The 25,430-nt window shown below is 38.6% G+C and overlaps 2 protein-coding genes across 3 annotated transcripts in view; both read left to right on the forward strand.

Moving 5' to 3' along the window:
* Positions 1-20,193, forward strand: part of LOC307155857 (interferon-induced very large GTPase 1-like) — a 250,519-nt gene extending 230,326 nt beyond the window's left edge. Inside the window, exons 2-5 of one of the 2 annotated variants that reach the window (XM_079866851.1) lie at positions 8,021-8,162; positions 10,008-10,043; positions 10,225-10,803; positions 13,566-20,193. In XM_079866851.1, the coding sequence (XP_079722977.1) occupies positions 10,488-10,803; positions 13,566-20,017 (6,768 nt within the window). In that variant the 5' untranslated portion in view covers positions 8,021-8,162; positions 10,008-10,043; positions 10,225-10,487 and the 3' untranslated portion in view covers positions 20,018-20,193. The remainder of the gene's footprint in view (positions 1-8,020; positions 8,163-10,007; positions 10,044-10,224; positions 10,804-13,565) is intronic. The other variant, XM_079866852.1, reaches the window with a different exon arrangement.
* LOC307155885 (uncharacterized protein) overlaps positions 1-25,430 on the forward strand; it is a 468,056-nt gene that overhangs the window by 328,663 nt on the left and 113,963 nt on the right. The window lies entirely within an intron of this gene.

Below are 25,430 nucleotides of genomic sequence, written 5' to 3' on the forward strand. Positions count from 1 at the left end.
TGCTAAAGTTGAAGCAATTATAAATTTCCCTGTACCCAAGAGTAAAAGGGAGTTGCGCCGTTTCCTCGGTATGGTTGGTTATTACCGAGGGTTTTGCAAAAATTTCTCCTCCGTTGTGTCCCCTCTGACAGATCTATTAAGTGGGTCCAAAGCTTTTATTTGGAGTCATGAATGTGATGTCTCCTTTAATGCTGCTAAAGACCTCCTGTGTAGTGCTCCAGTCCTTTCTGCCCCTGACTTTTCGCGACCATTCAAACTGGAGGTGGATGCCAGTGGGTTGGGAGCAGGGGCAGTTTTATTGCAAGAAAGTGAAGCTGGAATAGACCACCCTGTGTGTTATTATTCAAGAAAATTTTCTAAAACACAGCAACGTTACAGCACCATTGAAAAAGAGGCCTTAGCGTTACTTCTTGCCCTTCAGCACTTTGAGGTGTATGTCGGTGGTAGTTCGCTACCCTTAACTGTTTATACCGACCACAACCCCTTAGTCTTCCTTCTGCGCATGGCCAACTCTAATCAAAGGCTAATGCGGTGGTCTTTGATGGTTCAGAGTTTCAACATTGATATACGCCACAAGAAGGGAAAAGAAAATGTTATTGCTGATGCCCTTTCTAGGGTGTAAGAAGTTTTGTTGATGTTTTTGTCAAAATGGGATTTTGACTTTTATGGGTGGGGGTGTTATGATGAGACGTATTGTGTATGGTCTCTCTCTCTCTCTCTCTCTCTCTCTCTTTCTCTCTCTCGCTCTGTCACTCATGCAGGTTGCACCTCCCTAATTGAACGTGTCGAGAATGTGCCCTGTGGTTGGTCAACCTGGAACTGCGCGTCTTTCAAAAAAGAGGAAGAGACGTGGATCCGGCAGAGAGAGAAAGGGGACTGTTGTTCACTCATTGCGCTGTTGTTGAAACTGTTGTGTTTTTGGAAAGAGAAATATCTCAGTGTAGTGACTTAAATACTGTGTTATTTATTGTCCATTTATTTTATCCCCGTTTGTTGTTCTTTTTCCTATATATTATTTTTAACCGTTCTGTGAACGTTTTTTTTTCTTTTAACACTCAACGTGTCTGAGTGTTTCGTTCCTTATTATTATTATAGTAAATATCACTACTGCAGCACAGAAGCCGTAGGGGTTGGGGTGCCACTTTTACTTTATTGTGAACATACGTTTCTCCTGTTTTTGGCTAGTTAGGGAGTCAGTTCAGTCTGTATATTTTTGTTTTCTTTTTCTTTGATAGGATAATAAGTTTTCTTTAAAAAAAGGTAAATTGAATTTTTGTTTGTTATTTTGGCTTTCTCAACCCTGAAGTTAATTTGCTTCTTTTTCATGTCTTGTGCTGCTGTTTTCCAATTTGAACAACTTGTTTCAAAGTAGCCTAATAAAAGAAAAAGAAACAAGAACTCAGTTGTATCGTACATTATTTATGTTATTCTCCCGGACCCTAGACCTGGGACGTAACATACACACCTCGGACAAGTAAGTCAACTAATGGTATATAAGTGTGTTGCTTTACTGTTTATGGTTGCCTAGACTGTTACACGTAGAATGTGGCTGTCACATTAGCTATGCAGCTATGCAGTTTATGTGTGTGAATACACACACTGTAACGCGAGTGTTGTACACTTCTTTGTTATTTGGATAACCGTTTTCCTGTTGGTTATACGGCGCGCGCGATATCCGCATTTCAAGATCGCAGAGCTTGATGATGTAATTGTAATAAGATAAATTACAGATGTTACAGATCTCTCATGAAAAGGCAACAGTAGGTTAGCGTTAGCTACATGATAATAACTGTAAACCATCCGAATAAAGTACCGTATCCAGACATAATATTTTAAACTAACCATTCGGAAACGTCCTGCTGGAGCCGCTGAGTTGTTGCTTCTCCATCCGGATCAGATTCTGGGTCAAACTGAAATGCTTGAAAGACTGCGTGTCTTCGTGCCATTGCTATATCCAACGTAAACATGCACGGACCGGTACCGTTGCGCAAGATGGTCAAGGCCACACCCACCCTCCACCTTGCGCCGCCTTTCTCCTCCTCATTAGCATTTAAAGCTACAGACACCGAAACGGCCCGTCTGAAGGAAGCTCATTCTGGGACTGGCTTGTAGTGGCTATAATTCTGCACCGAGGCTGAATTTTTGAAAAGAGATTTCAGATACAGTACTAGGGACCACTAAGGCCTATATTAAAGCCTACAAAAAGTAGCATGTCATGGGACCTTTAAAGTGGATGGTGAAAGCTTAGAAAGAAATAGGCTATAGGGTCGATAGCTCTGAATAGCACACATCCCAGCTGCTGCGAAATCAATGACGTCGACACAACAAACTAACAAGGAACTGCTTCTAACCACAGGTCAAGAGCTGTCTTTCCAACTAGTGATGTTACGTCTGACACTGACGCTCCGAAGCTTGCTTCGAACTCGAACGGTCCTTGCAATGAACCACTGCTTCGGAGCTTGTATCATTACGTCACTAGTCACGTGAAAATGACTTCTGAAGCAAACACACTGGTTCACTCCTGTAGTGAACCACCCGACTGCTTTGACAGCCCAATCCAGTGTTGACAGGTTTGAAACCTGGTGGCTGTATTTTTTATAAAAGTGAAGGTAAAAAAAAAAACATAGAAACCATTACAGAAATTCTATTGGATTTAATGGTTTTCATGGGAATTTTATTGGTTGTAATGGGAATTATAGTGGTCTCTGTGGGTCTATGATATGTGTTGGGTTGTATTGGTGGGGGCATTAAATCCTAATGGAATATGTCCCAAACACACAGTTACAAAAAATAATTATGTAGTGGTTTAAATGGTAAAAGCCAATGGTTCCTATTTTAATATAAACCCATTAGAATTTCTGTGATGGTTTCCAACTTTTTTTTAAGCTGGTCTGATCTTCTGTCCTTGTCTAAAGAAATAATTACACACACACACATCATGCTTAATGTTTTATTATCAAGGTGAACACATGAAATTCATCAGTATCTGTAAAATTCACCTACATAAATGAGTTTCAGCACTAACACTGTTTCAGCTTTGATCGCCTCGGTGAACACGTAATAAACGGGGCGTTACTTGCATTTTATGGTTGTCAGCTTTGTTGCATTACATTTACTTCACCAGGAGATGGTGCTGCAATTTCTATCTGAATGAAGCTTCGAGTAATGAACCATTTTCGACACAATAGGGTATATGTCGAACGTCGCATGACGAAACCGGAAACCTGGTCTCATCGCATCCGCTTGTCATAGAAAGTGTTAACAGCCGTATGAACTGACGCCGATATCTATGGAATTTTAAGGTAATCAGCTAACCTACCTATCTCACTTTGTTATTGGCGTTTTATTCTATTTAAATATCTAAACGTTAGTGTGAAGATTTTTTTTTTTTTTTTACTTTTAAATATCGATCTTCACATGCGAGGGACATTGGTTATGATCATCTTTGCTCGCTCCTTTTAAGTTATCTTGAGTAAAACAGTAATAAAATGCAAGAAGCACATACAAAAGACCTGAACCGGAAGCGATGCGTTCTGTTTTCCGGTTTCGTAATGCGACGTTCGACATATACCCTATTGTATCAGAAAGCAATAATGCTTCGAAACGCTTCATTTGGCCATCACTATTTCCAACCACACAAGTTTTCGAATGTTCGTTTGAACTATGGTTTCGGGAAACACCAAATCGTTGGACTATGTTAGTAACGACGGAACTTGCGAGCATAGTTGGCTAACGATGCTTTCGGGAAACGCACCCCTGGACTGCTACCCAGCAAACACAGAACGTTGGCACAACGTAGCCAACCTTCTAACAACGTTTTATCAACATGGCCAAAAGGTTGCTATAAATACGTTGTGTGGTGAAGGTTGTTACAGCGTTGTCACAATGTTGACATTAAACCACCGTTCAGGGCCATTGCTTAAGGTTGTGCGAACTTGTGCCTAGGGTGTCTGGACAACCACTGGACTATGTACTCGTCACTGCCCTGAAGCGCGAAAATCAGCCTTTTAAATTCCAACCACCCGTTGGGCTCAATTGTGTTCTCGTTCATCATCGAGCAAGGATACGTGAGTATTGCGTTTAATTTAGCCTACCTCAGCTATCAAACACAACCTACAACTTTAATTTCTAATGTGATTAATGTAGCCTCGCTTGCACTGTTTAGTTTGTCATTTGATTTTTCCGCTATTTAGTCTCATTCGTTTCTTTGCTCCTCTGGATTTGTGGATGTTTCCCCGGTGACACCGGCTTTCGCTACTGTCTGCCATACAGACCCGGTTTTGTTCATTAAATGTTCTGATCTGCCTTTGCTTTTTATGTTTTATTTATTATACTTAAAATACATGTGTATATTCGTTTATTTCTTTTTTTTTTTTCTTTTTTCACAAATGTATTACTTTTGGAAGTGCAATTTGATTACCATATGCAGTTTTAATAAAGTGGAATTAACGAAACCTTCTGTCATTTTTACTCTTCAAAGTGTACACTTGCAGGTGTTGATAGCCCCATTAAATAATAATATAGATAAACAATAAACGATAAAAAGTATATAATTATCTAACAAAATGCTAAATGGGGGATATAGCAGCATATACAAATATTGTCAGAACGTTCTGAATGTCGCGCATCAACGTTGCTACAGCCCTGTCGCGTCTTACAATTCTACTTTGTTACAATGTTGCGAGCACGTAGACAGCGACGTTGCCATAGCAGAAATGCAACGTGCCACAGACGTTGCCACAACGTAAATGTGTTTGCTGGGTACAAGGTCAGACTAGTGTAATATTGTGATGTGTTTTGGTGTCCCGTTAATGTTTAGTTTGCAATATCAACTTTATTTCGTAGTAGGCTAATTTATCAGGCGAAATGGATGCAGACGAAAGCAGCGAAATGAAACGAAACCGAAACTAAACACAAAATTGGTGATTTTACGGCGATAATCAAAAGTAGAGAGCTATTTTGTAATCAGACTTTGTTTGGAATGACTAAACGAATAGATTTTCCTAAAAAAACGCGTACAGCAGGACATGTTGAGTGCGACACAGTTTGGCTTTAAGCATGCAGTCATAAGCAGGACAGTGCACCTACCGCCATTTTCTGTCAGCCGTAAACAAAGTTAAGGGTCCGTGTACTTTTTGATCATTTCATTTCCTGTTTGGAATGGAATAACGGGTAATGAAAACCAGCTCGTTTATTCGTTTTTTTAGTTTAATTTAAGGGCTACATTGTTCCTGTTCCTTTTTGAATCCCTTCTCCTGCAGTTATTTTATGTTTTATTAAAGCGTCTTAACTTTGAATCGTGTCTGTTCTAATTAGCTCTAATTAACCTGTTAACATGGGTAGCCTACGGGAAAAAATACGCACCGCATTCGCAATGCGAACCGACTATGAGTGAAAAAGGTCTTCGCCTACATGATTGTGCTTAACCAGACTGTAAAAGAACATTTTTTGTGCCCCTCAAACCTAACTATTTACATGGTAGCCTATTTACAGTGCTATGCATAAGTTTAGACACCCATGCTAAAGTTGACTAAAAAGAGGAATACAAAAATGATCTTTTGGAAATTGAACTTAATGCCTCAATTAAAAAAAAAATAAATAAATTGGAAAAATCCAACCTTTAAGGACACCTTATTGGCATGGAGTACTTTCCATAAGATCATCTCTCAATGCAAATCAAACCAGCTATTAGGCTAACTGAAATAAAACCATGCCAATCTCTAGGTATGGTGAAGGCTAAGTGATGATGTGCGGCTATTTTAATTCCAGAGGCCAAGGGAACTTTATCAGGATGCATAGTATCCTGGATCCATGAAGTAACTGGCCTTTAAAAATAAAAATCTGCCTGCCTCTATGGGAATTTAACATAGGGGTGTCCAGACTTATGCACCCTGTATTTTAAGGAAGAACATTTATTTATTTACGATACATTATTCATTCACAAAGAAAATTGGTGTCCTTAAAGGTTGGATTTTTCCTAATTTTTTTAATTAAGGCATTAAGTTCAATTTCCAAAAGATGATTTTTTATTCCTCTTTTTAGTCAACTTTAGCATGGGTGTTTAAACGTATGCATAGCACTATAAATGTAGCCTCTTTGATTCTTTAATTCTTTGATTCATTCATTCTTTGATTCTTTTCAGAACTGTTCCATATTTCAGTAGAAAAAAATGCATAGTATTTACTTTCATGGCCTGAAAAACTTTGATTTTTTTTTTACTTTTTCTGATATTTCCAGGTTTTCCATGTAGTTTTCCATGTAGATAGTTCCATCTATCAATGTTTTGAACGCTTTGACTATTGACGAAATCAGAAATGAGATGATGGGAAGCCTCAGAAAACTACTACAAAAAGTTCTGATGAGAATTGGACGAAGAGCGGGCACCATCCCTTTAAATACGAACGATAGCCTAAATGGTGCTGAACATGTCTGTGAGGGAGAGTTTTAAATTGTGCCGGAACCCACAACAGCTCATTATAGTTCATTATAAAACATGGTTTGTTGTTTGAATGCAAAGAGATGGACTCGCGCAAAGGTGACATCGGCCTCCCGTATAATGGGCCGACCCAATGCCGATGTAACGGAGCACTGACTGACAGGAGATCTGCCGATGCCTGGTCGACGCCTCTGCGATGTTATAGGGAGGGAGGCCGACGCTCGATGTTGGGCCGATGTTGGCCAGACGTACGTGTGCTATCTGTTCGACATGTTGTGGAGAACAAACAATTCGTGAACATGAAGTTCAGACCCGCAAGAAACGTCCAAGTTGGACAATAAGTCTTAGCATGCGACTATGCGACTAGAAAAGTGGCAACCGGGTACCATCACCACCAGACCTGGACCTTTGACCTCACAGTGAAGGTTGGAGATAACACATGGAGAAGTCATGTAGATCAGTTGGTGGACCCTCACCTTTACCTGTCCCTGATTCAAATGACGAGGACAATGATACTGTTGACACTGTTCCTCCTACCTCAGTTAACGTGAATGACTCTGAGCCGCACGAAGACAGGCCAGATGTGACAATTCCAGTGTCACCTGAACCCAGAGGTGTAAAGTTCAGGCCATATGGCAGACTTTTACTTTCTGACTTTTAGCTGATATGTTATCCTGAGAGATGTAGAAAACCTCCACAAAGGTTTGTAGTTATTTTGCAGCATTGTGTTAAGGTAACTGTAAATGCTATAGAATAAGTTAATAGATTTATATGTTTTGTTTCTTAGTAAGATAAATCTAGTGGGGAGGAAAGTGTAATGAATCGGGTATCATAGTGTTTGGAGTAACTATGCCCTCTAGTGGTGATCTACATAGAGTGTATTGAGGATCGAGCTCAGTTCAGAGTTCAGTAAAGAGAATGATGTGATTACACAGCAGACGCTTGTGTTGTTATCTCTCCAGCAGACACGACAGAGCCTGTTCTCATAGGAACTGTATCTTTAACTTTAACCTGCACTTGCTGTCAGACTAGATTGAAACATTTTTTACTTCTGTAATGTGACTGACTCCAGCCAATTCCTCTTCCTGCTTTCATTTTGGCAAGAAAGAAACGTCTAAACTCAATGAAACTTCGACACAGAGGTATCACGTTTCCTTATAAAAACCCTCTTTGTGTTTGTTATGTGAAATGTAAATTTGAGATGTAACAAAACTGATGATGAATGTGATTAATAACTTGATGAGGTGCTGTAACGTGGGTTTCAGTTTATTATATCAGAAGGAAATCTGTGTGTGAAAGTTCTTTAGGTACAAATGTAACATGTACAATGAGATTTTGGAGCACAAACAATGTCAAATTACTTTAAATATCTATATCATGTTGTTCAACTGATTTTATATTTTGGACGTTTTTATTGTACCAAGTCATAGAGAGCAGCTTATTTACATCAGTAAATCAGCAGGTGCTTTAATTTAAAGTGATGTTTGATCAGTGTGTGTGTTCATCGGGAATCAAACCTGTGAATCTCAGCAGATGTGCAGCTCCGACATGATCTCAGGATCTCAAGTCTCTTTTCTTTCTCAGAATCCGGAGTCTCATGATTTGAATAATCTCTTACAGGACGATGAACAGACAGACGTCAGAAGTAACAGAAGATGATCAGCTGAAGACTTAGAGAAACGGAGGAGAGAAAAGAATATCAACATGTCCAGCCCTGACAGCACAGGTGATGAACACAGACAAATCTAAATCTGACATTAATGGTTATTTAATTCCATCAATACAAGTCAAATCTATTCAAGCTCTCTTTCATCATGTGAACTTGGGAGCAGTTTCATTGTATTTAGTTTCTTAATAATGTTTAATCAAACAAATAAGTATTATTGTTATGTATTGTTTATGTACACAAGTCAACAACATATTTGTAGCACACAATGTCAAGTTTCAAGAGCTGAAGGTAAGTGCAGAAAAAGTATAGTTTCTTAAAATAATGCACAAAGTGTCTTTATGCATGAAGTCCACATGCAAGAGGTTTGTCTTCAGCTGTTTCTTAAAATCCCCCTGTAGTCAATGATTTTATACCTTAAAACTCATCTTTGATCACAAAAATGGCATATTTAAACGATTTATTCCTTGAAAAAAACTATACATGCTTTAAAATATCTTGAATGTAACTCGACACCCTTGCCTCATTTAGTATGCGTGGTTGTATGAATATGCAAATGAGCCCCGCCTCCACTCACTCACTCAGCTCAGAGATCCACTGGTTGACGATCACACGTTGATCTGATTGGTTACAAGGTAGTTTGTGACGTCAGAAACACCAGCGATTTCAAAGCGTGTTTTTGAGACTGTCTTTGGTTCACTGCAGTTTTAAGGAGAAAATACTCAGCAATGCTGTCGACTTATGAATTTACACATGGTTTGTCTTAAAGCACATTAAAAACACCACATAGATGAGACGGAGGCGCCAGAACAGCAGATATTTCTTCAAAAATCGTAATATTGCACATCCCTAATATCAACAATCTTAAAAAAAAACCTTAGTGGTGAAAATCCAGCTTTTAATGTTGTTTATGTGTCATACTGTACAACATATATATGTATATTCACATCACACGTTAATGCAGATACGGGACACTGAAATTCACAAAAGTTCTGTCATTATTTACTCACTCTAATGTTGTTCCAAACCTGTATTAATTTCTTTCTTGTGCTGAACTCAAAAGAAGATATTTTGAAGAATGTGGCTAACCAGACAGTTGCTGGTCCCCATTGACTTCCATAGGAAAAAAATATAGCCTACTATGCTGCGGTACATCAACTGTCTGGTTACCCACATTCTTCAAAATAACTTTTATTTTCAACAGAAAGAAACTTTTTCAGGTTTAAAACAACGTGAGAGAGTAAATGATGACAATTTACATTTTTGGGAGAACCATCCCTTTAATGTTTAAAACAACAAAACATAAAAGGAAATCACTCGCTGCTCTTGACTGAGAACTTTAATAGTAGCTTTAATAAGAAGCTTTAATAAGAATCAATGTATAATTTATACAGTGAAGTCTATGTAGTGTTTTAATTTCATATTTGTTCATTTAATTACTTTATTTAATGCTACTGTTAAATACACCTACTGTAGCTGAAAACATAATGCACTGTTAATATCATTTGTATATTAAGTTATGTAATGTGTATCTTTGTTCTTTTTTTTTTTTTTTAATAGCAAAGAAAAATAATGACAAAGAATCTTATTGAAGATTTGGCCTAAATGTCTTCCATTCTTTGTTATTTTATATTTTGTTACCTAAGGCTTTGTTTTTAAAATAGGGACATTAGTTTGGCTGTATTGCTCAGTCACTTGCAAAATAGTAAAACCAACTTGAAACGTGATAAAAAATCGTGATATGATATTTTTTGCCATATCGCCCACCCCTAATTAATATTATTTCTAGATTCAGATTGTACATCTTTATTCTGAATCATTTAATTAATGAATTCCTGTAGTACACAATAATGTTCATCAGATCCACTAACAATCTGTGTGTGTGTGTGTGTGTTTATGTTTCAGTGGAAAGAAGAAGTCCAGATGGGGATCGCCCCAGCTGTACGTTAAACTGATTTACAGTAACTGCATTATGATATAGTTATATAGATTTGATGAACTGTCTATGATCAGTTTTTAATATTTAGCGCTGTAAATGTTAACCAGGAGAATAATCACAAATTGACACATTCTGCATGTGTATTATGTTTGTGAATTCTAGCTCTTGTTTGTCTTTGATCAGTTTCAGAGGGACAGAAGCTGAATCTGGTTGTGTGTGGAAGTGACGGCACATTAAAATCCTCCATATCAGAGCGGATCAGAGGATCAGACGAGGAGCTTCATGGGCGTCCGATCCGTCTGGTGGAGCTTCCAGCTCTCGTTCAGCTCTCAGATGAGGAAGTGATGCGTCAGACTCTCCGCTGTGTGTCTCTCTGTGATCCTGGAGTTCATGTTTTCCTCCTCATAGTTCCTGAAGCTCCACTCAATAATGAAGATAAAGCATAAATGGATGAGATCCAGAGGATATTCGGCTCCAGAATCAACAAACACATCATGATCCTCATAATGCAGAATTCAGAGCATCAGACAGCAGAGCTCAATGAAGAAACACAGTCTGTCATTCATGGACGACGACAACTATATTTTGGTCCCACCACACAAGTGTCCACATTGATGGAGAACGTCGAGAAGATGGTGGAAGAAAACAGAGGAGAGTTTTTCTCCACAGAAACATTTTTGGAGGCGCAGGTGAAAAAACTGCTGCAATTTGAAGAGATGAAGAAGAAAATCGACTCACTAGAGACACATTTACTGTCACAAGGTAATGACCAGAACAATTTAAACTAAACTAGATGGGACATTTACTGAATGGACTCGTTTATGTGGTGCTCTGTATATTACAACAGTAGAGGTGAAATTCAGAACATTCTAAAATAAAATAAAAACATTCTGACTGTACAAAAACAAGATCAAAGGTCAAGCTTCGGTAGTAAATGAAAAGTAGATTATTACAATAATCAAATTACTACAATCCCTTGGAATGGTGAGGCTGAAAGTTTTACTATAATGCGTTGCTTCGATCAAGACCTCTGTATTTATCCAAATGCCTTGGGCATGACCGATGTCCGAGTTGGAAATCTGAACACGACAATGAACTTGACAATGGCAGGCGTCACTACAGGGGAGACCGGGAGTATAAAAGGGCTCCTGTGCAATACATCATCCACTTTTTTTCTAAAGGAGACCGTGTGTTTGAACGTGCGATCTGAACAGGCAAGTTTATAATATGGCCAGCACTAGCACTGCACATTTTAAAATGTGTGTTCATCAGTGACGGCGTTTTCTGACACACATGATATGTGCGTTATGTGTATGGGTGAGGAGCTATGAGTGTGAGCACGCTCAGTCTTTGAAGGGGCGTATGTGTGCATTGCAAGCATTTTCCTCTGAGGAAACTTCGCTCTCGTCTGTCCCTCTCGAAGGAATCGGGACAGCCATCTGTGCCCTGCGTTTCAGGACCTGCTGGAGCCCATGAGCTTGAGAGGGATTTGAATATCTCTCGCTTGTCAGTGGCTGAATAGGGAACAAGATGCTGTCTCCCTTTGCCATGCTTCTGGTATTCCTGCACACATCTCCTTCAGACAAGAAGTGGATGGCGTATTGAACAGATGCTCTCGGTCTCACCTATAGTGACGTCATGGGCTGCCGCCTGCCAATGTCAAGTTCATTGTCTTCCACTTCAGACACTGGTCATGAAACCTTTGGGAGCAAAGCACTTGAGTCGGATGTTTAGGGTCTGTTTTTTTGCTAAACGAATATGCATTGAATGAGGCAAAGTGTGAGATGTGCTTGATGTTACAAGAGTTAAGCACTAAATAGGTCTCAATGCGTTACTTGCGCTGAAACACCTGAAGTGTGTGCACAGAAAGATGCCTTAGACAGCATGCAATCTTGAATTCAGTTCTCTTTAGCGCCGCATTGCGATTGAACGTTCATATACGCACTGAATTACAGCATTTTAACATATCTGTCTAACCGGGTATTCATGCAGACATAGTTAGTTATCTCTTAACTCTTTCCTCGCCATTGAAGGAATTTTCTAGCTTTCCGTGTTTTCACTGATATATGATATACGACACATCTTCTGAAAGAGTCAAACCACAGGCGAAGAAGAAGCAGAAACAAGCGATAGAAGATTGCTCACTCAAATGTAAAATAATGCGATCATCAACATTAAACAGCATGTAAATCAAAACTGCCTGATGTTACAGAATGAAATGTCGACCCAGGACGAGCTACAGGACTGGGAAGCTTTGAGGGTGTTGATGTAGAGACAGATTTTTCAGTCCCGCTCCAGCTAAAATGTTACCTTCTCCCGAAGGTATGAAATAGTTTCAAGTATCGTGTCGCCTAGCCACAAGTGATGCATTAAAAAATTCAGCACTGAACAAAAACTCAGTTATGCATCTGATTGCTAGCCTGGAAATCCAGACCTAAATATAAAAGATTAATGGTCTGGCATCGATTAGACTCTTGCCTTATCCGGTCGGCAAAACAGCAAAAACGCCCTTCTTGCAAAGGAAGGATTCTGTTCTTCTTTAAGATAAAAAGACACTTCTAACTCGTTCATTGTAGACATTTCAAAAGCCGTTTCAAACAACTGGTGTTCATCCATAGCCATCTTGCAATGTTTACTAATGACTTCGACGTCACAGCGCTGTCGTCATCTCGCCTCTGGCCCGCCTATATCAGATAACCCGATGTGATTGGTGCAGCTCAGATAGAGGGGCATATTTAATGAGCATCATTACTCGACACCAGAGTAACTCGCTGAGCAAATTCAACTTGTGCTCTCGCGAGAACTCTGGATTACCAGGGTATCTGATTGCACAAAGCAGCAAAAACATGTTAATAGAAACTCTGCCTATGCTTGCGCCTGTAAATCATTTTTATTTTGTTTTATGTTCTTGTTGCTTTTGTCCAGTAGATGAATAACAATTTCATTGTTTTTAGATTTTTATATAAATATTTAGTGGGAGGCCTGCAAAATTGTTTTATTCTTCTGCATCCGCACACACACTCGTCCATTAAATCTAGTCCCGTTCCATATGTTGATGGACCAGATCTACTCCATCTGTATTTTGATCATCATTCTGAATCCGATTTGGATGTAGTCTTTGACAATAATACCAAAAGAGCTGATGACGTAAAACTCAGAAGCCCTTTTATACTCAAGGGCGATCTGCATGTGATGGTCCCCTTCTCAGGGAACAGGGTTGAATTCTCAACCTGAGACATTTTATTAAATGTCACTTCTAAAATTCAAATTCACAAAATTAAAATATTTTAAGTTTTTCCTACTCCAGACTAAACACATATTTCATATTGAAACATTTGTTGTACTTAACATTTTGTCTGACAGATAACAATTGTCACACAAATGGCTGAAAGCACACAAATGGTGTGTCTCTTAACTGCTATACGACGAGGGGTCTATAATATGCTAATTTTACTGTAAGCTTCATGGTGGGGGTAACAATATTACTATACAATATTAGGCATTAAACATTTCCTCTTTTACAGGTTCAACAGAGAGTGAAGATGATCTGAGGATTGTGCTGCTGGGAAAAACGGGAGTTGGGAAGAGTGCAACTGGAAACACCATCTTAGGAAGAGAAGCGTTTACAGCAGAAACATCTCAAGAGTCCGTGACTAAAGAGAGTCAAAAAGAATCATCTGAAATCAGCGGCCGACACGTTACTGTGATCGACACTCCAGGACTGTTTGATACTGAACTTACTAATGAGGAGATCCAGAGAGAAATCAGCAACTGCATCTCCATGATCCTGCCAGGACCACATGTGTTCATCATTGTGCTCAATTTAGGACAACGATTCACTCAAGAAGAAGCAACAACAGTGAAGATCATCCAAGAGACGTTTGGTGAGAAATCTTTAATGTTCACCATGGTGCTCTTCACCAGAGGTGATTATCTGAAGAACAAAACTATTGAACAGTGTCTGGGAAAACCTGGATCTGCTCTGATGAAGCTGATTGAAGCGTGTGGAAACATATATCATGTGTTGAACAATAATCAGCCTGGAGACCGAACACAGGTGTCTGATCTACTGGAGAAGATAGACAACATGGTGAAAGCAAACGGTGGGAGTTTCTACACGTGTAAGTTGTTCAGACAGATGGAGAGAGAAAGACAAGAACAACAGATGAAGAGCCTGATGGACAGAGTCAGAGAAAGAGAAGAACTGATGAAGAAACTAGAAGAAGAAATTATAAGAGAACGAGAGACATTTAAAAATAAAATAGAGCAACTGATGAAAGAAAAAGAAAACCTGCTCATGAAATACGACACAGATATAGACAGACTGATGAACAGAATAGAGAATGAGAGGAAGAATAGAGAAGAGGAATATATAAAAAGAGAAGAACGATATAAAACATTAATGAAAGAGAAAGAAGATCTTCAGTCTAATCATGAAGCAGAAGAAAACAAGATGAAGATCCTGATCGAGAGAGTGGAGCAAATGAGCAGAGAAAGAGAAGAACTGATGAAACATAAAGTAGAGAAAGAGAGAATGAAGATGATGATGGAGGAAGAAAGACAGAATCAAGAGAAAGAGAGAAAGAGAAGTGAAGAAGAATTGAAAGAGAGAGAAGACCGATATAAAAGAGAAATAAAGGAACAGGAGGTGCAGATGCGAGATGAAATGAAGAAAGAACGAGAGATGTTTAAAGATGAAATAAAGGAAATGAAGCAAGAAAAAGAAAAACTTAAGATCTCATACAACACAGAAATAGACAGTCTGATGAACAGAATACAGAATGAACAACAGAATCATGAAAAAGAGAGAAAGAGAAGAGACGACGAATATACAGAAAGAGAAGAACGATATAAAATCCAGATGAGAAGAGAACGAGAGGAATGGGACCAGCAGAAACTGGAGGAAAAGACGAGAAGAGGAGAAGATGAGAAAAGAAGAGAGCGAGAAAAACAGATTTGTGATGAACAGATTCAGAGACTGAAGAGTGAAATGGAGGGAATAATCAGAGAGAAAGAGAGAATGAAGATGATGATGGAGGAAGAACGACAGAATCATGACAAAGAGAGAGCGATAAGAGAAGAAGATGAGAAAAGAAGAGAGAGAGAAAAACAGATTTGTGATGAACAGATTAAGACACTGAAGAGGGAAATGGAGGGAATAATCAGAGAGAAAGAGAGAATAGAAAGAGAGAGACAAGGACAACTAGAGGATTTAGAGAAGAGACTGAAAGAAGAAATAAACAAAAGAGAAGATCAACAACAAAACTTTGAAGAAAAACTGGAGAGAAGTGAAATCAAGCATCTATTTCACAGACTCCATGTTGAAGTCGAACACCTCAATAAACTGAGAGCTTCAGATGTTCTTCAGATAACTGCACATTCATTACAGTCCCATGAGTCTTGTGCTGAAGAGGAGCTGATTCAAACTTTCATTCAAAAACTACTGATGTTGGACTACAGAGCAAGATATATTAAAACTAAACAGACTAATGAACAGGATTACACACAACAAACAGACAAAGACTCATTTGAAGACGAGTTTAATGTTTTTGAGAAAATGTCTTTGTCTAATAAAGGAAACAGTCAATCTGAACTCATTCACCCGATGGATGTTCAGATGTCCATATTTCACTGTGCTGATGGTCCCCTGAAGCAGCTGATGGTCACTAAACTGTCCCAGTGTCAGTACGCTCTGCCTCTGCTTGTTCCTGATCCATTCACACAACAGATTGAGTTTCCTCTCTGGACATTCAGACAAATCAACAAGAGCTGGAAGAAGAGAAACACCAACCATGAAATCATCAGTCAAACCCAGCCGATCTACAAGGCAGAAACTCCAATGGTGTTTTTCTTCAGGTTTGGCTCTGTGTCTTCATCCAAGTCTCAGCTGATGAACAGTCTGATCAATGAGAAACACAACACGTTCTTCCACAGGAACTGTCCAGGCAGCAGCAGATCCAGAGTCCTGATGGATGGAGTGGTGGAGATCGCCTGGTTCTGCCCCTCTGGGAAAGACACGGATACATTCACTGACTGTGTTGCGTTCTGTAATCTACACGGAGATGCAGGAGACCATGAGAAACAGCTGCAGATCCTCTCTGAAATGGCCTCAGTCAATGTTGTTCTTCTGCCACGACTGGACAGGAATAACAGAAGTGCAGCAAAGATACAAAACCTGTACAAGGACTCAAAGCCACTCATTTGTCTATTTACTGAGGATGATTCTGCATTATCTGAGCCGAAGAAAGGGAAATTCAAGATTGGTTTGAAAGATAAAAATCAGTCAGATGTATCTGAAGAACTCAGAAGAGCGATAAATGATTGTCTCTCAGAATCATCTTCCACTTTCAGACTTGAAGATGTGGCCAAACCTCCAGACATCAGAGTAGATGAGAAAGATGATGAAGACTGTATGAGAGGAAGAGAAGCAGCACAGCAGATGATGAGTTTACTGGAGAAGAAAGATCTGACACAAATCAAAGAATCATTTCTGCCTCATCAGGGGAAACTGTGGCATCAGTGGAGTCAGAAGAACAAAGAACTGCATCGACCTCGAGGAGAAAATATAGAAATGAACATCAGAAGGAAACAAACAGAGATGAAGGAAATCCGTGAACAGCAGCATGAATGTGACATCAGTGAGTTTATGAAGCTCTTCATAAGACAAATGAATTCACATGATAAACATAAGATGTTTTTCATTAAATGGCTCGGAATCCTTCTGGATGAATATACATCAGCTGACCTTTCTGCTCTACTCCAGAAGTATGATGAAAAGTGGTCAACAGTCTTAAAACTGAAAGACAACAGTGATCAATCTGAACAACTCAAAGCTGAACAATCACACCTTGAGAGAATATCTGAGGATCTTCAGGCTGCAGGCTTTGGTTTGGAGCACATCATGAGGGAGATCGGTCAGATCTATGAATCATGTTCATCTGTGAAGAAGGACAAGAAAGGCCTGCAGGTTCACTTCTCTTCTCTCCCAAGTCTTGCAGCAGAGATGATGATCTCTGGATTTCCACTGGAGCTGATGGATGGAGATGCTGCTCATGTTCCTGTGATCTGGATCTCTGCTGTTCTAGATCAACTCATCCAGAAACTGGGAAACCAGACCAGAGTCTTTGTGCTGTCAGTTTTAGGGGTTCAGAGCTCTGGGAAATCCACCATGCTGAACGCCATGTTTGGGCTCCAGTTTGCCGTCGGTGCTGGCAGGTGCACCAGAGGAGCTTTCATGCAGCTGGTCAGAGTCTCAGACGAGATGAAACCACAGATTAACTTTGACTATATTCTGGTCGTTGATACTGAGGGTCTTCGTGCTCTAGAACTGGCTGGAAGATCAACACAGCATCATGACAATGAATTGGCCACATTTGTTGTTGGTCTTGGAAATCTGACATTGATCAACATCTTTGGAGAAAACACATCTGAGATGCAGGACGTTCTTCAGAATGTTGTTCAAGAGTTCATGAGGATGAAGAAGGTAAATCTGTCTCCCAGCTGTGTGTTTGTGCATCAGAACGTCTCAGACATCACAGCTGGAGAGAAAAACATGGAGGGAAGGAGACGACTGCAGGAGACACTGGATGAAATGACAAAACTCGCTGCTAAAGAGGAAGACTGTGATGTAGAATGTTTCAGTGATGTCTTTAGATTTGATGTTCTCAAAGATGTGAAGTATTTTGCTCAGCTCTGGGAGGGATACCCACCAATGGCACCACCAAACCCAAACTACTGTGAGAATATACAAGAACTGAAGAAGACTATTATGTCTCATGCCTCAAACTCACATGGAATGAGGCTGATAGACCTAAAAGATCGTGTTAAAGATCTCTGGGAGGCTTTATTGAATGAACGATTCGTCTTCAGCTTCAGAAATTCTCTGGAGATTTCAGCCTACAGGAGACTGGAGACCGAATACAGCAAGTGGTCCTGGAGTCTTCGCAGTGCCATGATGGAAACTGAGAACAAACTACACAACAGAATAGACAATGAAGCAATTCATGAGGTTGAGGAAACAGATCTTCAAAGAGAACTGAAGACGACAAGTGAAGAAGTGAAAATATCAATGTCAGAATTCTTTGAGAGAGACAAAGATAAAGATATACTGATTCAGTGGAAAACATCATATGAAATCAAAATCAAAGAGCTTCAGGAAAACATTGTGAGAGAAACAAAGAGGAAATTAAACGAGATTCTTCAGCAGCGAGACCTGAAGAAAAAGATTGAAGCTCAGAGGACACATCATGAAAACACTCTCTATGAAAAGAGTAAATATCTTGTCTTGAAACTCAAAGACAAAGCAAAAGATGAAGAAACACTGAAGAAAGAGTTTGATTTGTTTTGGGAACAGAGTGTGAAGAAGATCATCAGAGACAATCCTGCAATCAAAGACATTGATGTAATGAGAGATGTGAGAAAGATCCTCAGTGACATCTGTGAAAGGGCTCCTGTAGATCACTGGGGGGAGAGCAGGGATATTTTCACCTTGCAGAGTTATTCAGATTATGTAAAGTTAAAGAAATCCAGTGTATTTGGAGGAATCTTTACAAATGCCATTAGATCAGTTCAAGGGATGTCTAAAGAAGATGAAGCCCAAATAAGATCATTAGTCACAGATGTTGCTCAGCAGACAGACTCAATGATTCAGTCATTTAACATTTCAAAGATGGGCTACAACATCAGTTACATCCAACAGCTCATAGATTACATCAAGGCAATAGTGACACAACATCAGGAAAGATCAGTGAAATATGTGTTCAAGAATGAATTCTTCATGGATTTGGTTTATTGCATCTGTAAGAGAGCAAACAAGACGATCACTGACCAACACAGACTGTTCAGAGAAGCCAATGATCCTGTAATATATGTTGAGAAGAAGAGAGAAGAGTACTATAGTATTTTCCAGAAATACTGTCATGGAGCAACATCAGCTGCCATTTTTGGTGAGATCATCTGTCAGAAACTGAAAGAGCCCATTGAGCAGAGCGTCTGCAAGAAGACTGCTAGAGATCTGACTGATGAAATGAGATTAAACTGTGAATCACTGAATAGAAACAGATCACATCTGGAGAAACACATCCTGAAGACACTGGCAGAAGAGGAGGATTTTAACAAATACATGACCTACATTCATAAACCCAGAGATCACTTCAAGAGTTTCATCAGAGATGAAGTCAGACGGTACATCACTGATAATTTCAGTGTCAGTGTTTTACCCAAGATGAAGGAGAAGATTAAACTCCTGCAGCAGAAGATCATGAGAGCTGCACATGAATCTACTGAACATGTTCAAGAGAACAGAGGAGATGTTGGTTTGTGGTTGAAGAGTTTCACACTGAATCTCTCAGATGAGCCAATCTTCTCTGAAAAAGACCTCAGTGGAGTCAAACATGATGATGTTGATGATTTCAACATCCTAGAAGATGTGATAAGAGAAAAACTTCCTGATATAATGTCTGACATCAGCAGTAGATTCACAGAGTCATTTCCAGTAAAGCTGGACTATAAAGACAGGCCAGATGAGCTTCTGATTGATCAGTTCTGTCAGTGCTGTTGGGTTCAGTGTCCGTTCTGTAAAGCCGTCTGCACCAACACCATAGAAGACCATGATGGAGATCACAGTGCTCCTTTCCACAGAGTGTGGGCAATTAATGGGTTTGTTTACAGAGGAACAACAAACTTATCTATTAGTATCTGCACATCATCAGTAGCAAGTGATCGGTCTTTTTATCCCAATGATTCAGATGATACAGTCCGATATAGAGACTACAGAAGAGCAGGAGGAGTTTATGCAGAGTGGAGCATCTGTCCTGATCTCTTTGAACTGCCCTACTGGAAGTGGTTTGTGTGCAGATTCAAGAAAGATCTGGAAAAATACTACAGTAAAACATTTAAGGGCAGTGGTGATATTCCACATGAATGGAGACAATACTCAAAACATGAAGCTATTGAGAGTTTAGATAAATACATGTAATGAAGCAGATATAGAATGAGACTCTTGTGTCTCCTCTCAGATTCAGATCACAGATAGAAATGAGTTTCTGTGACATTCATCAGTGAGAATCTGAGCTCATCTGCACCTCAGAAGATATGAATACAATTCAATTCCTCATACATGATCTGAACTACAAAACAATATGTTTCTGAACATATGCCTAACTGATAAAGCTCAAAATGCTTGATGAATATTATAGTTTATTTCTAATCAAAATCAAAACAGCTTAATCTCTATCATGAACTGAAAAAGATCTGTGATATTAATGATAGATTGTTGAAATATGATTGAAGTGCCTATATAAATGTGTTTGCTAAAGCTCAGTGCTGATGATAAGGCGGTTGGAGGAAAGTGTGAGGAATAAACAGCATATCAAACCTCTCATACCTGTCGATCTGATTTATATGCTTTAATAGCAACGTCTCTGAGGACTCATCATGAATTGACTGACCTGACTGTGTCATTTTACACTTATTTAACCCCTTAAACCGAGTTGTTTTGTCTGAGTGACACACAAAAAAGTAAAGACTCATAACTTCAAAACTATAACAAGGAGAGTCAAAAGGTAGGTATCGTTTGATAGAACTCTTTTCAAATTTTTTGAAAATATAAATTACATTACATTTGGATATTCTCCTGCCGAGAAACTGCTGATAAAAGACAAAAAAAAATATATTTTTTATAATGATAATGCATATCTTTCTTATTTGACATGGTATAACTCAGGAAGGAAATAAGGTAGGAGGAAAATTCTTTTACATATGAGCTGCATCTGGATACAATTTTGTGGTGATTGGATAAAGTAATCAAAAGTTACAGCAAGAAAAAAAAGATAGCCTTTTTGTTGAGACCTTGACGCCCCCTCATGGGCATTTTTGATAGTGTTTCACCATGAAGAATATCTTATCATAAAAGCAATTTATAGATAAAGTTAATTTTGGGCTCATTTTAATTGTATTAATATGCTGTAAAAAATGAAGTGCCATTTTCAACGATTTTTTTAATGTTTCATGAGATGTGTGATGTTTTTGACACATTGCAGTACATAGTTCAAAAAAGTATTTTATAGATTATGATTTTTTAAAAATATTTATCAGCAAATAACTCAGCAATACTTAGGAGTTTTTCAAATTGGCTACATTCACTGTAAAGTTCAGACTCTAAGGTTTCAAATGACACCAATTTTGTTTGAATCAAGGCAATATTTTTGAAAAATATGATAATGAATATTTTCGCAGCTAGGTGGCGCCATGGGTGGCGCATGCGGGCGGTACACTCCGGTTTAGAGAGACTAGTCAGCACTCGTTCAGAGTTGATTGAAGTGGTTAGATGCTTTAAAAAGATGAGATTCTAAGCTTTAAGATGATACATATTTTGTGTTATTCCACGTTTGAAAACGAGCGCGGACGGTTCCGGGAAAATTGGAAAACACTTTGCTCCCCAGAAGGATGAGAGACTTGTTTTTTAGCCAAGTATGCATCACTTCGTGAGGAATATCTCGTGATCAAAGCAATGGATTATGTTGTGTTTGGGCTCTTTGTAATCGTGAGAATCTGTTGTCAATAAAGATTTTCGATTTTTCACAATCCATGCATGTTTTATTGAGTTATGAGCTGAAACGTCACATCAAAACAACATAGCATCACTGCTATTGCTACTTCATAGGTGCGCCTCTGGTATTTTTTTGTGTCAGAACGCTATAAGGAATATCTTTAGATCTGAGTGATGGATTATGGTGTGTTTGGGCTCTTTTTAATCTTAACAATCTGCTGTAAATAATGATGTGCCATTTTCCACAATTGATGCATGCTTCATTGAGTTATGAGTTAGAACGCGACATAAGTGCTACATCTATAATAAAGATCTATGTGCGCATTTGTGGCTTCGTGTGTTACAACTCCACGAGGAATAACTTTAGATATGAGTGATGGATTATGCTGAGTTTGGGCTCTTTTTAATCGTGAGAGTCTGCTGAAAATAATGATGTGCATTTTTCTACGATATGTGCATGCTTCATGAAGTTATAAGTGAAAACCAAACGCGAGTGCTTCATGAGTATATATTTGGCTAGGTGCGTCTTTGGTATTTTCTGTGTTAGAACGCCATGAAGAATATCTTTAGATGTGATTGATGAGTTTGGGCTCTTCTTAATCGTGAGCTCCTGCTGTAAATAACGATGTGTCATTTTTCATGATCGATGTATGTTTCATGAAGATACGAGTAAAAAGCCCAAGTCTAAGCTACCTCGCTTGGCTACGTGCATTTGTGTATTTTTTGTGTATTAGAACTCCATGAGGAGTATCTTTAGTTCTGAGTGACTCATTTTAATTGTAAGCATCTGCTGTAAATAATGGTGTGTCATTTTCCACAATCGGAGCATGTTTCATGAAGTTACAAGCGGAAGTCTAAAATTCAGCATCCATAATATATGGTTTACCCATGGGTCTCTTGAGGGGCTTATTTTACAAAAACCTTGCTCAAGTTTAGTAAAAGCCTGAAACAATTATGCTTGTTGTATTCTACTCATTGGGACCTTTCAAATGACATATGACACATGACTATCTGAGCAGTATGATGTTTTTGACACATTGCAGTACATAATAATTTTCCCTTCCTCATAAATTATATATATAAAAAAAATAATTTTATCAGCAAATAACTCAGCACTACTTTGGAGATAATCATAATGGCTACATTCATTGTAAAGTTTAGACTCTAAGCTTTCAAATGATGCCTATTTTGTGTTGATCAATGCAGTAGTTTTGAAAAATATGACAATTAATTTTTTCCATAGCTAGGTGGCGCCCTCCGGCGGTATAATCCGTTCTAAAGGAATAACTCAGCACCTTTTAGGAGTTGAATAAAATGTATAGGTGCATTGCAAAGCTGAGATTCTAAGCCATTTAAAATGGTTGCTTAGTAATTTGATTATGAATCTTTTTCATGGGGTGGCGTCCTGCCGGCGGGACGGTTAGGGTTTATGTACTCGTATTGTAAAATTACATTTTTACTTTAGGAATTGAAATTATAAAACTTTAACGAACTATAGCAGATATTCATTCGATTGCATTGAATACATAAAAAAAAATAAAAATAAATAAAAATAAAAAAAAATAACTGACTCCTCAACAAGTAAGAAAAAAACGTACATAGTTCTTAAGAAACTTGTTGTTCTTACTGAAGGTATAAGAAAAGAAAAGAAGGTATAACTGCAGAAATCAGCAGTCATTTAACATGTTTTCCTTGAAGATCATTAAGCATGTGGGGGTTAAAGTGAGTTTTAAGGTTAAATAATAGTATTTGTATACAGTAGCCTAGTAGGCCGGCCTATTGAATTATTATAGTCTTTTAATCTTGTCTTGTAAATAGATGCTCATTTTAATCATCATTTGTATTATTCCACCCTAATTTCATGTATATTTCAAGTCTTTTATGAATATTTTTCCAAATCTGCATTGTTGCACATTGCGTGCCTTTGTGTGTGTGTGTGTGACTGTGTGTGTGTGTGTGTAATTCTAATTATCTGCCATTACTTTTCCGTTGCTTAGTCCCGCCCACAGCGGTTAGCTGGTCAGATCTGTCGTCAAGTTTGGGTCTGTGTCAAGGGCGAGCGGGAGATTTGAATTCAGAGTCTATGCTCGTGAAGTGGATTGTGATCACAGAGGTTCAAAGCTATAATCGTTTTCGTCAGGAGGAGCAGGAGCGCTGAACGCATAAGTTATAGTCCGGGTGTCAGTCAGTCCGTTCGTTCGGAAATAACGTTCCCTTTTTCAGTGAGCCTGGTTCGTCACAGTGGACATCATGCCAACCGGCTGAGGTAAGAGTCTCATACTACATGTGAACGATATTTTATATTACATTTGTGTTAAGTTGACAGTTTCCAAGCTAACGTTAGCATTCTTAAATGATGTTCAGTCATAACTGGCGTCGTGAGCTAGAGGGCAAAACACTGAAAATCCAGCATGCGTCTTTACATTTTACATAATACATTTTTCTGAACATATGCCTCATTGATAAAGCTCAAAATGCCTTATCAATGCTTTATAAAATCTTATAGTTTATTACTAATCAAAACAGCTTAATCTCTATCATGAACTGAAAAAGATCTATGATAAGTATATTAATGATAGATGTTGATATATGATTGAAGTGCCTGTGTTTGTTAAACCTCAAAATTAAACAACAAAGAATGTAATCATAATTTCTGTTAAATTACTGAGATTGAGACACACAGATATCTGTAAATCTGCTTTGAAATACGTATTGTGAAAACAATAATAAATACATACTTGTAAGTAAGTCTAATTAAAGAACTGATTCATTCAGAGTGAAGCGATTCATGTAACTTCATCTAGAAAAGACAGTATTTCACTAGTTTCTGGCAGTTGAAGCTAGATCTGCACTGTCTTCAATGACCTTTGAACTTCCGCTTCTGTGAACACATGCCTCAAAACAGAAATGCAGTGCAATTCCAGTGGACTGCACTGTACTAATGTTAAAACTAGGTTTATAAAAGTTGAAAAGACAAGTCTATTAACAAAACCACTGGGCAATTACAGTTCATATTTGTATAATTCTCTGTTCAGTGTCATAAGAGTTCATCAGATTCATTTCACACTGATTGTCCAAATGAACGAGTTATAGAAACTTGTTAGCGCACATCAGCTTTAGCTTTGGGTTTTCCAGCTGACTAGAGGATGAGGAAGAGCTGATTCTGATGTAACTGCAACACGAAGGATTTTAATGACACCCTTAAAGTGGATATGAAGCAGTCGGGCAAGATAACATTATTTAGTAAATGCATTGTTGTTGACTGTGGTCTTCCTGAAAACTTCAGGCCTGGACTGTAGTGTAACCCCTCTCTGAATTGCTTTTGGGATTTACAGAGAGATCCTCAGTCAAGTTTTCTCAGAGCACAGGGAAGAACTAGAGCTTTATCTCGCTATGATGGCAGACTTTAGCCACCGATACGAACACCACAGATCATTTTCAGCTAAATCTGCTTCATTCATCTCTGTATAACACCATATTAGTCTGTTACTGGCACTGAACTGCTGGTCAGAGAGCCCTGGCCTAAAGCCCACGCTACGAGCTCCAACACCATGGACAATCTGTCAGATCTGCAGTCCGTGGTGCTGAATCTGTATGTTATCTGCTGTCCATGGTGCTGAATATGTGTGCTCTGCTGTCTATGGTGCTGAATCTGTCAGCTGTGCTGTCCATGGTACTGAATATGGTGCTGAATCGGTCATATGTGCTGTCCATGGTACTGATCATCATTTTAATTAAATTAAATTAAAGCCAAGTTAAAAGTTAAAGTTAAATTAAAGTTTAAGTTAAATTAAATCACATCCAGAAGTACAAGTACAGAAGTATAATGAGAGTATCTAAA

Source organism: Squalius cephalus (assembly GCF_949319135.1).
Source record: "Squalius cephalus genome assembly, chromosome: 1".
In the NCBI taxonomy this organism is placed as follows: domain Eukaryota; kingdom Metazoa; phylum Chordata; class Actinopteri; order Cypriniformes; family Leuciscidae; genus Squalius; species Squalius cephalus.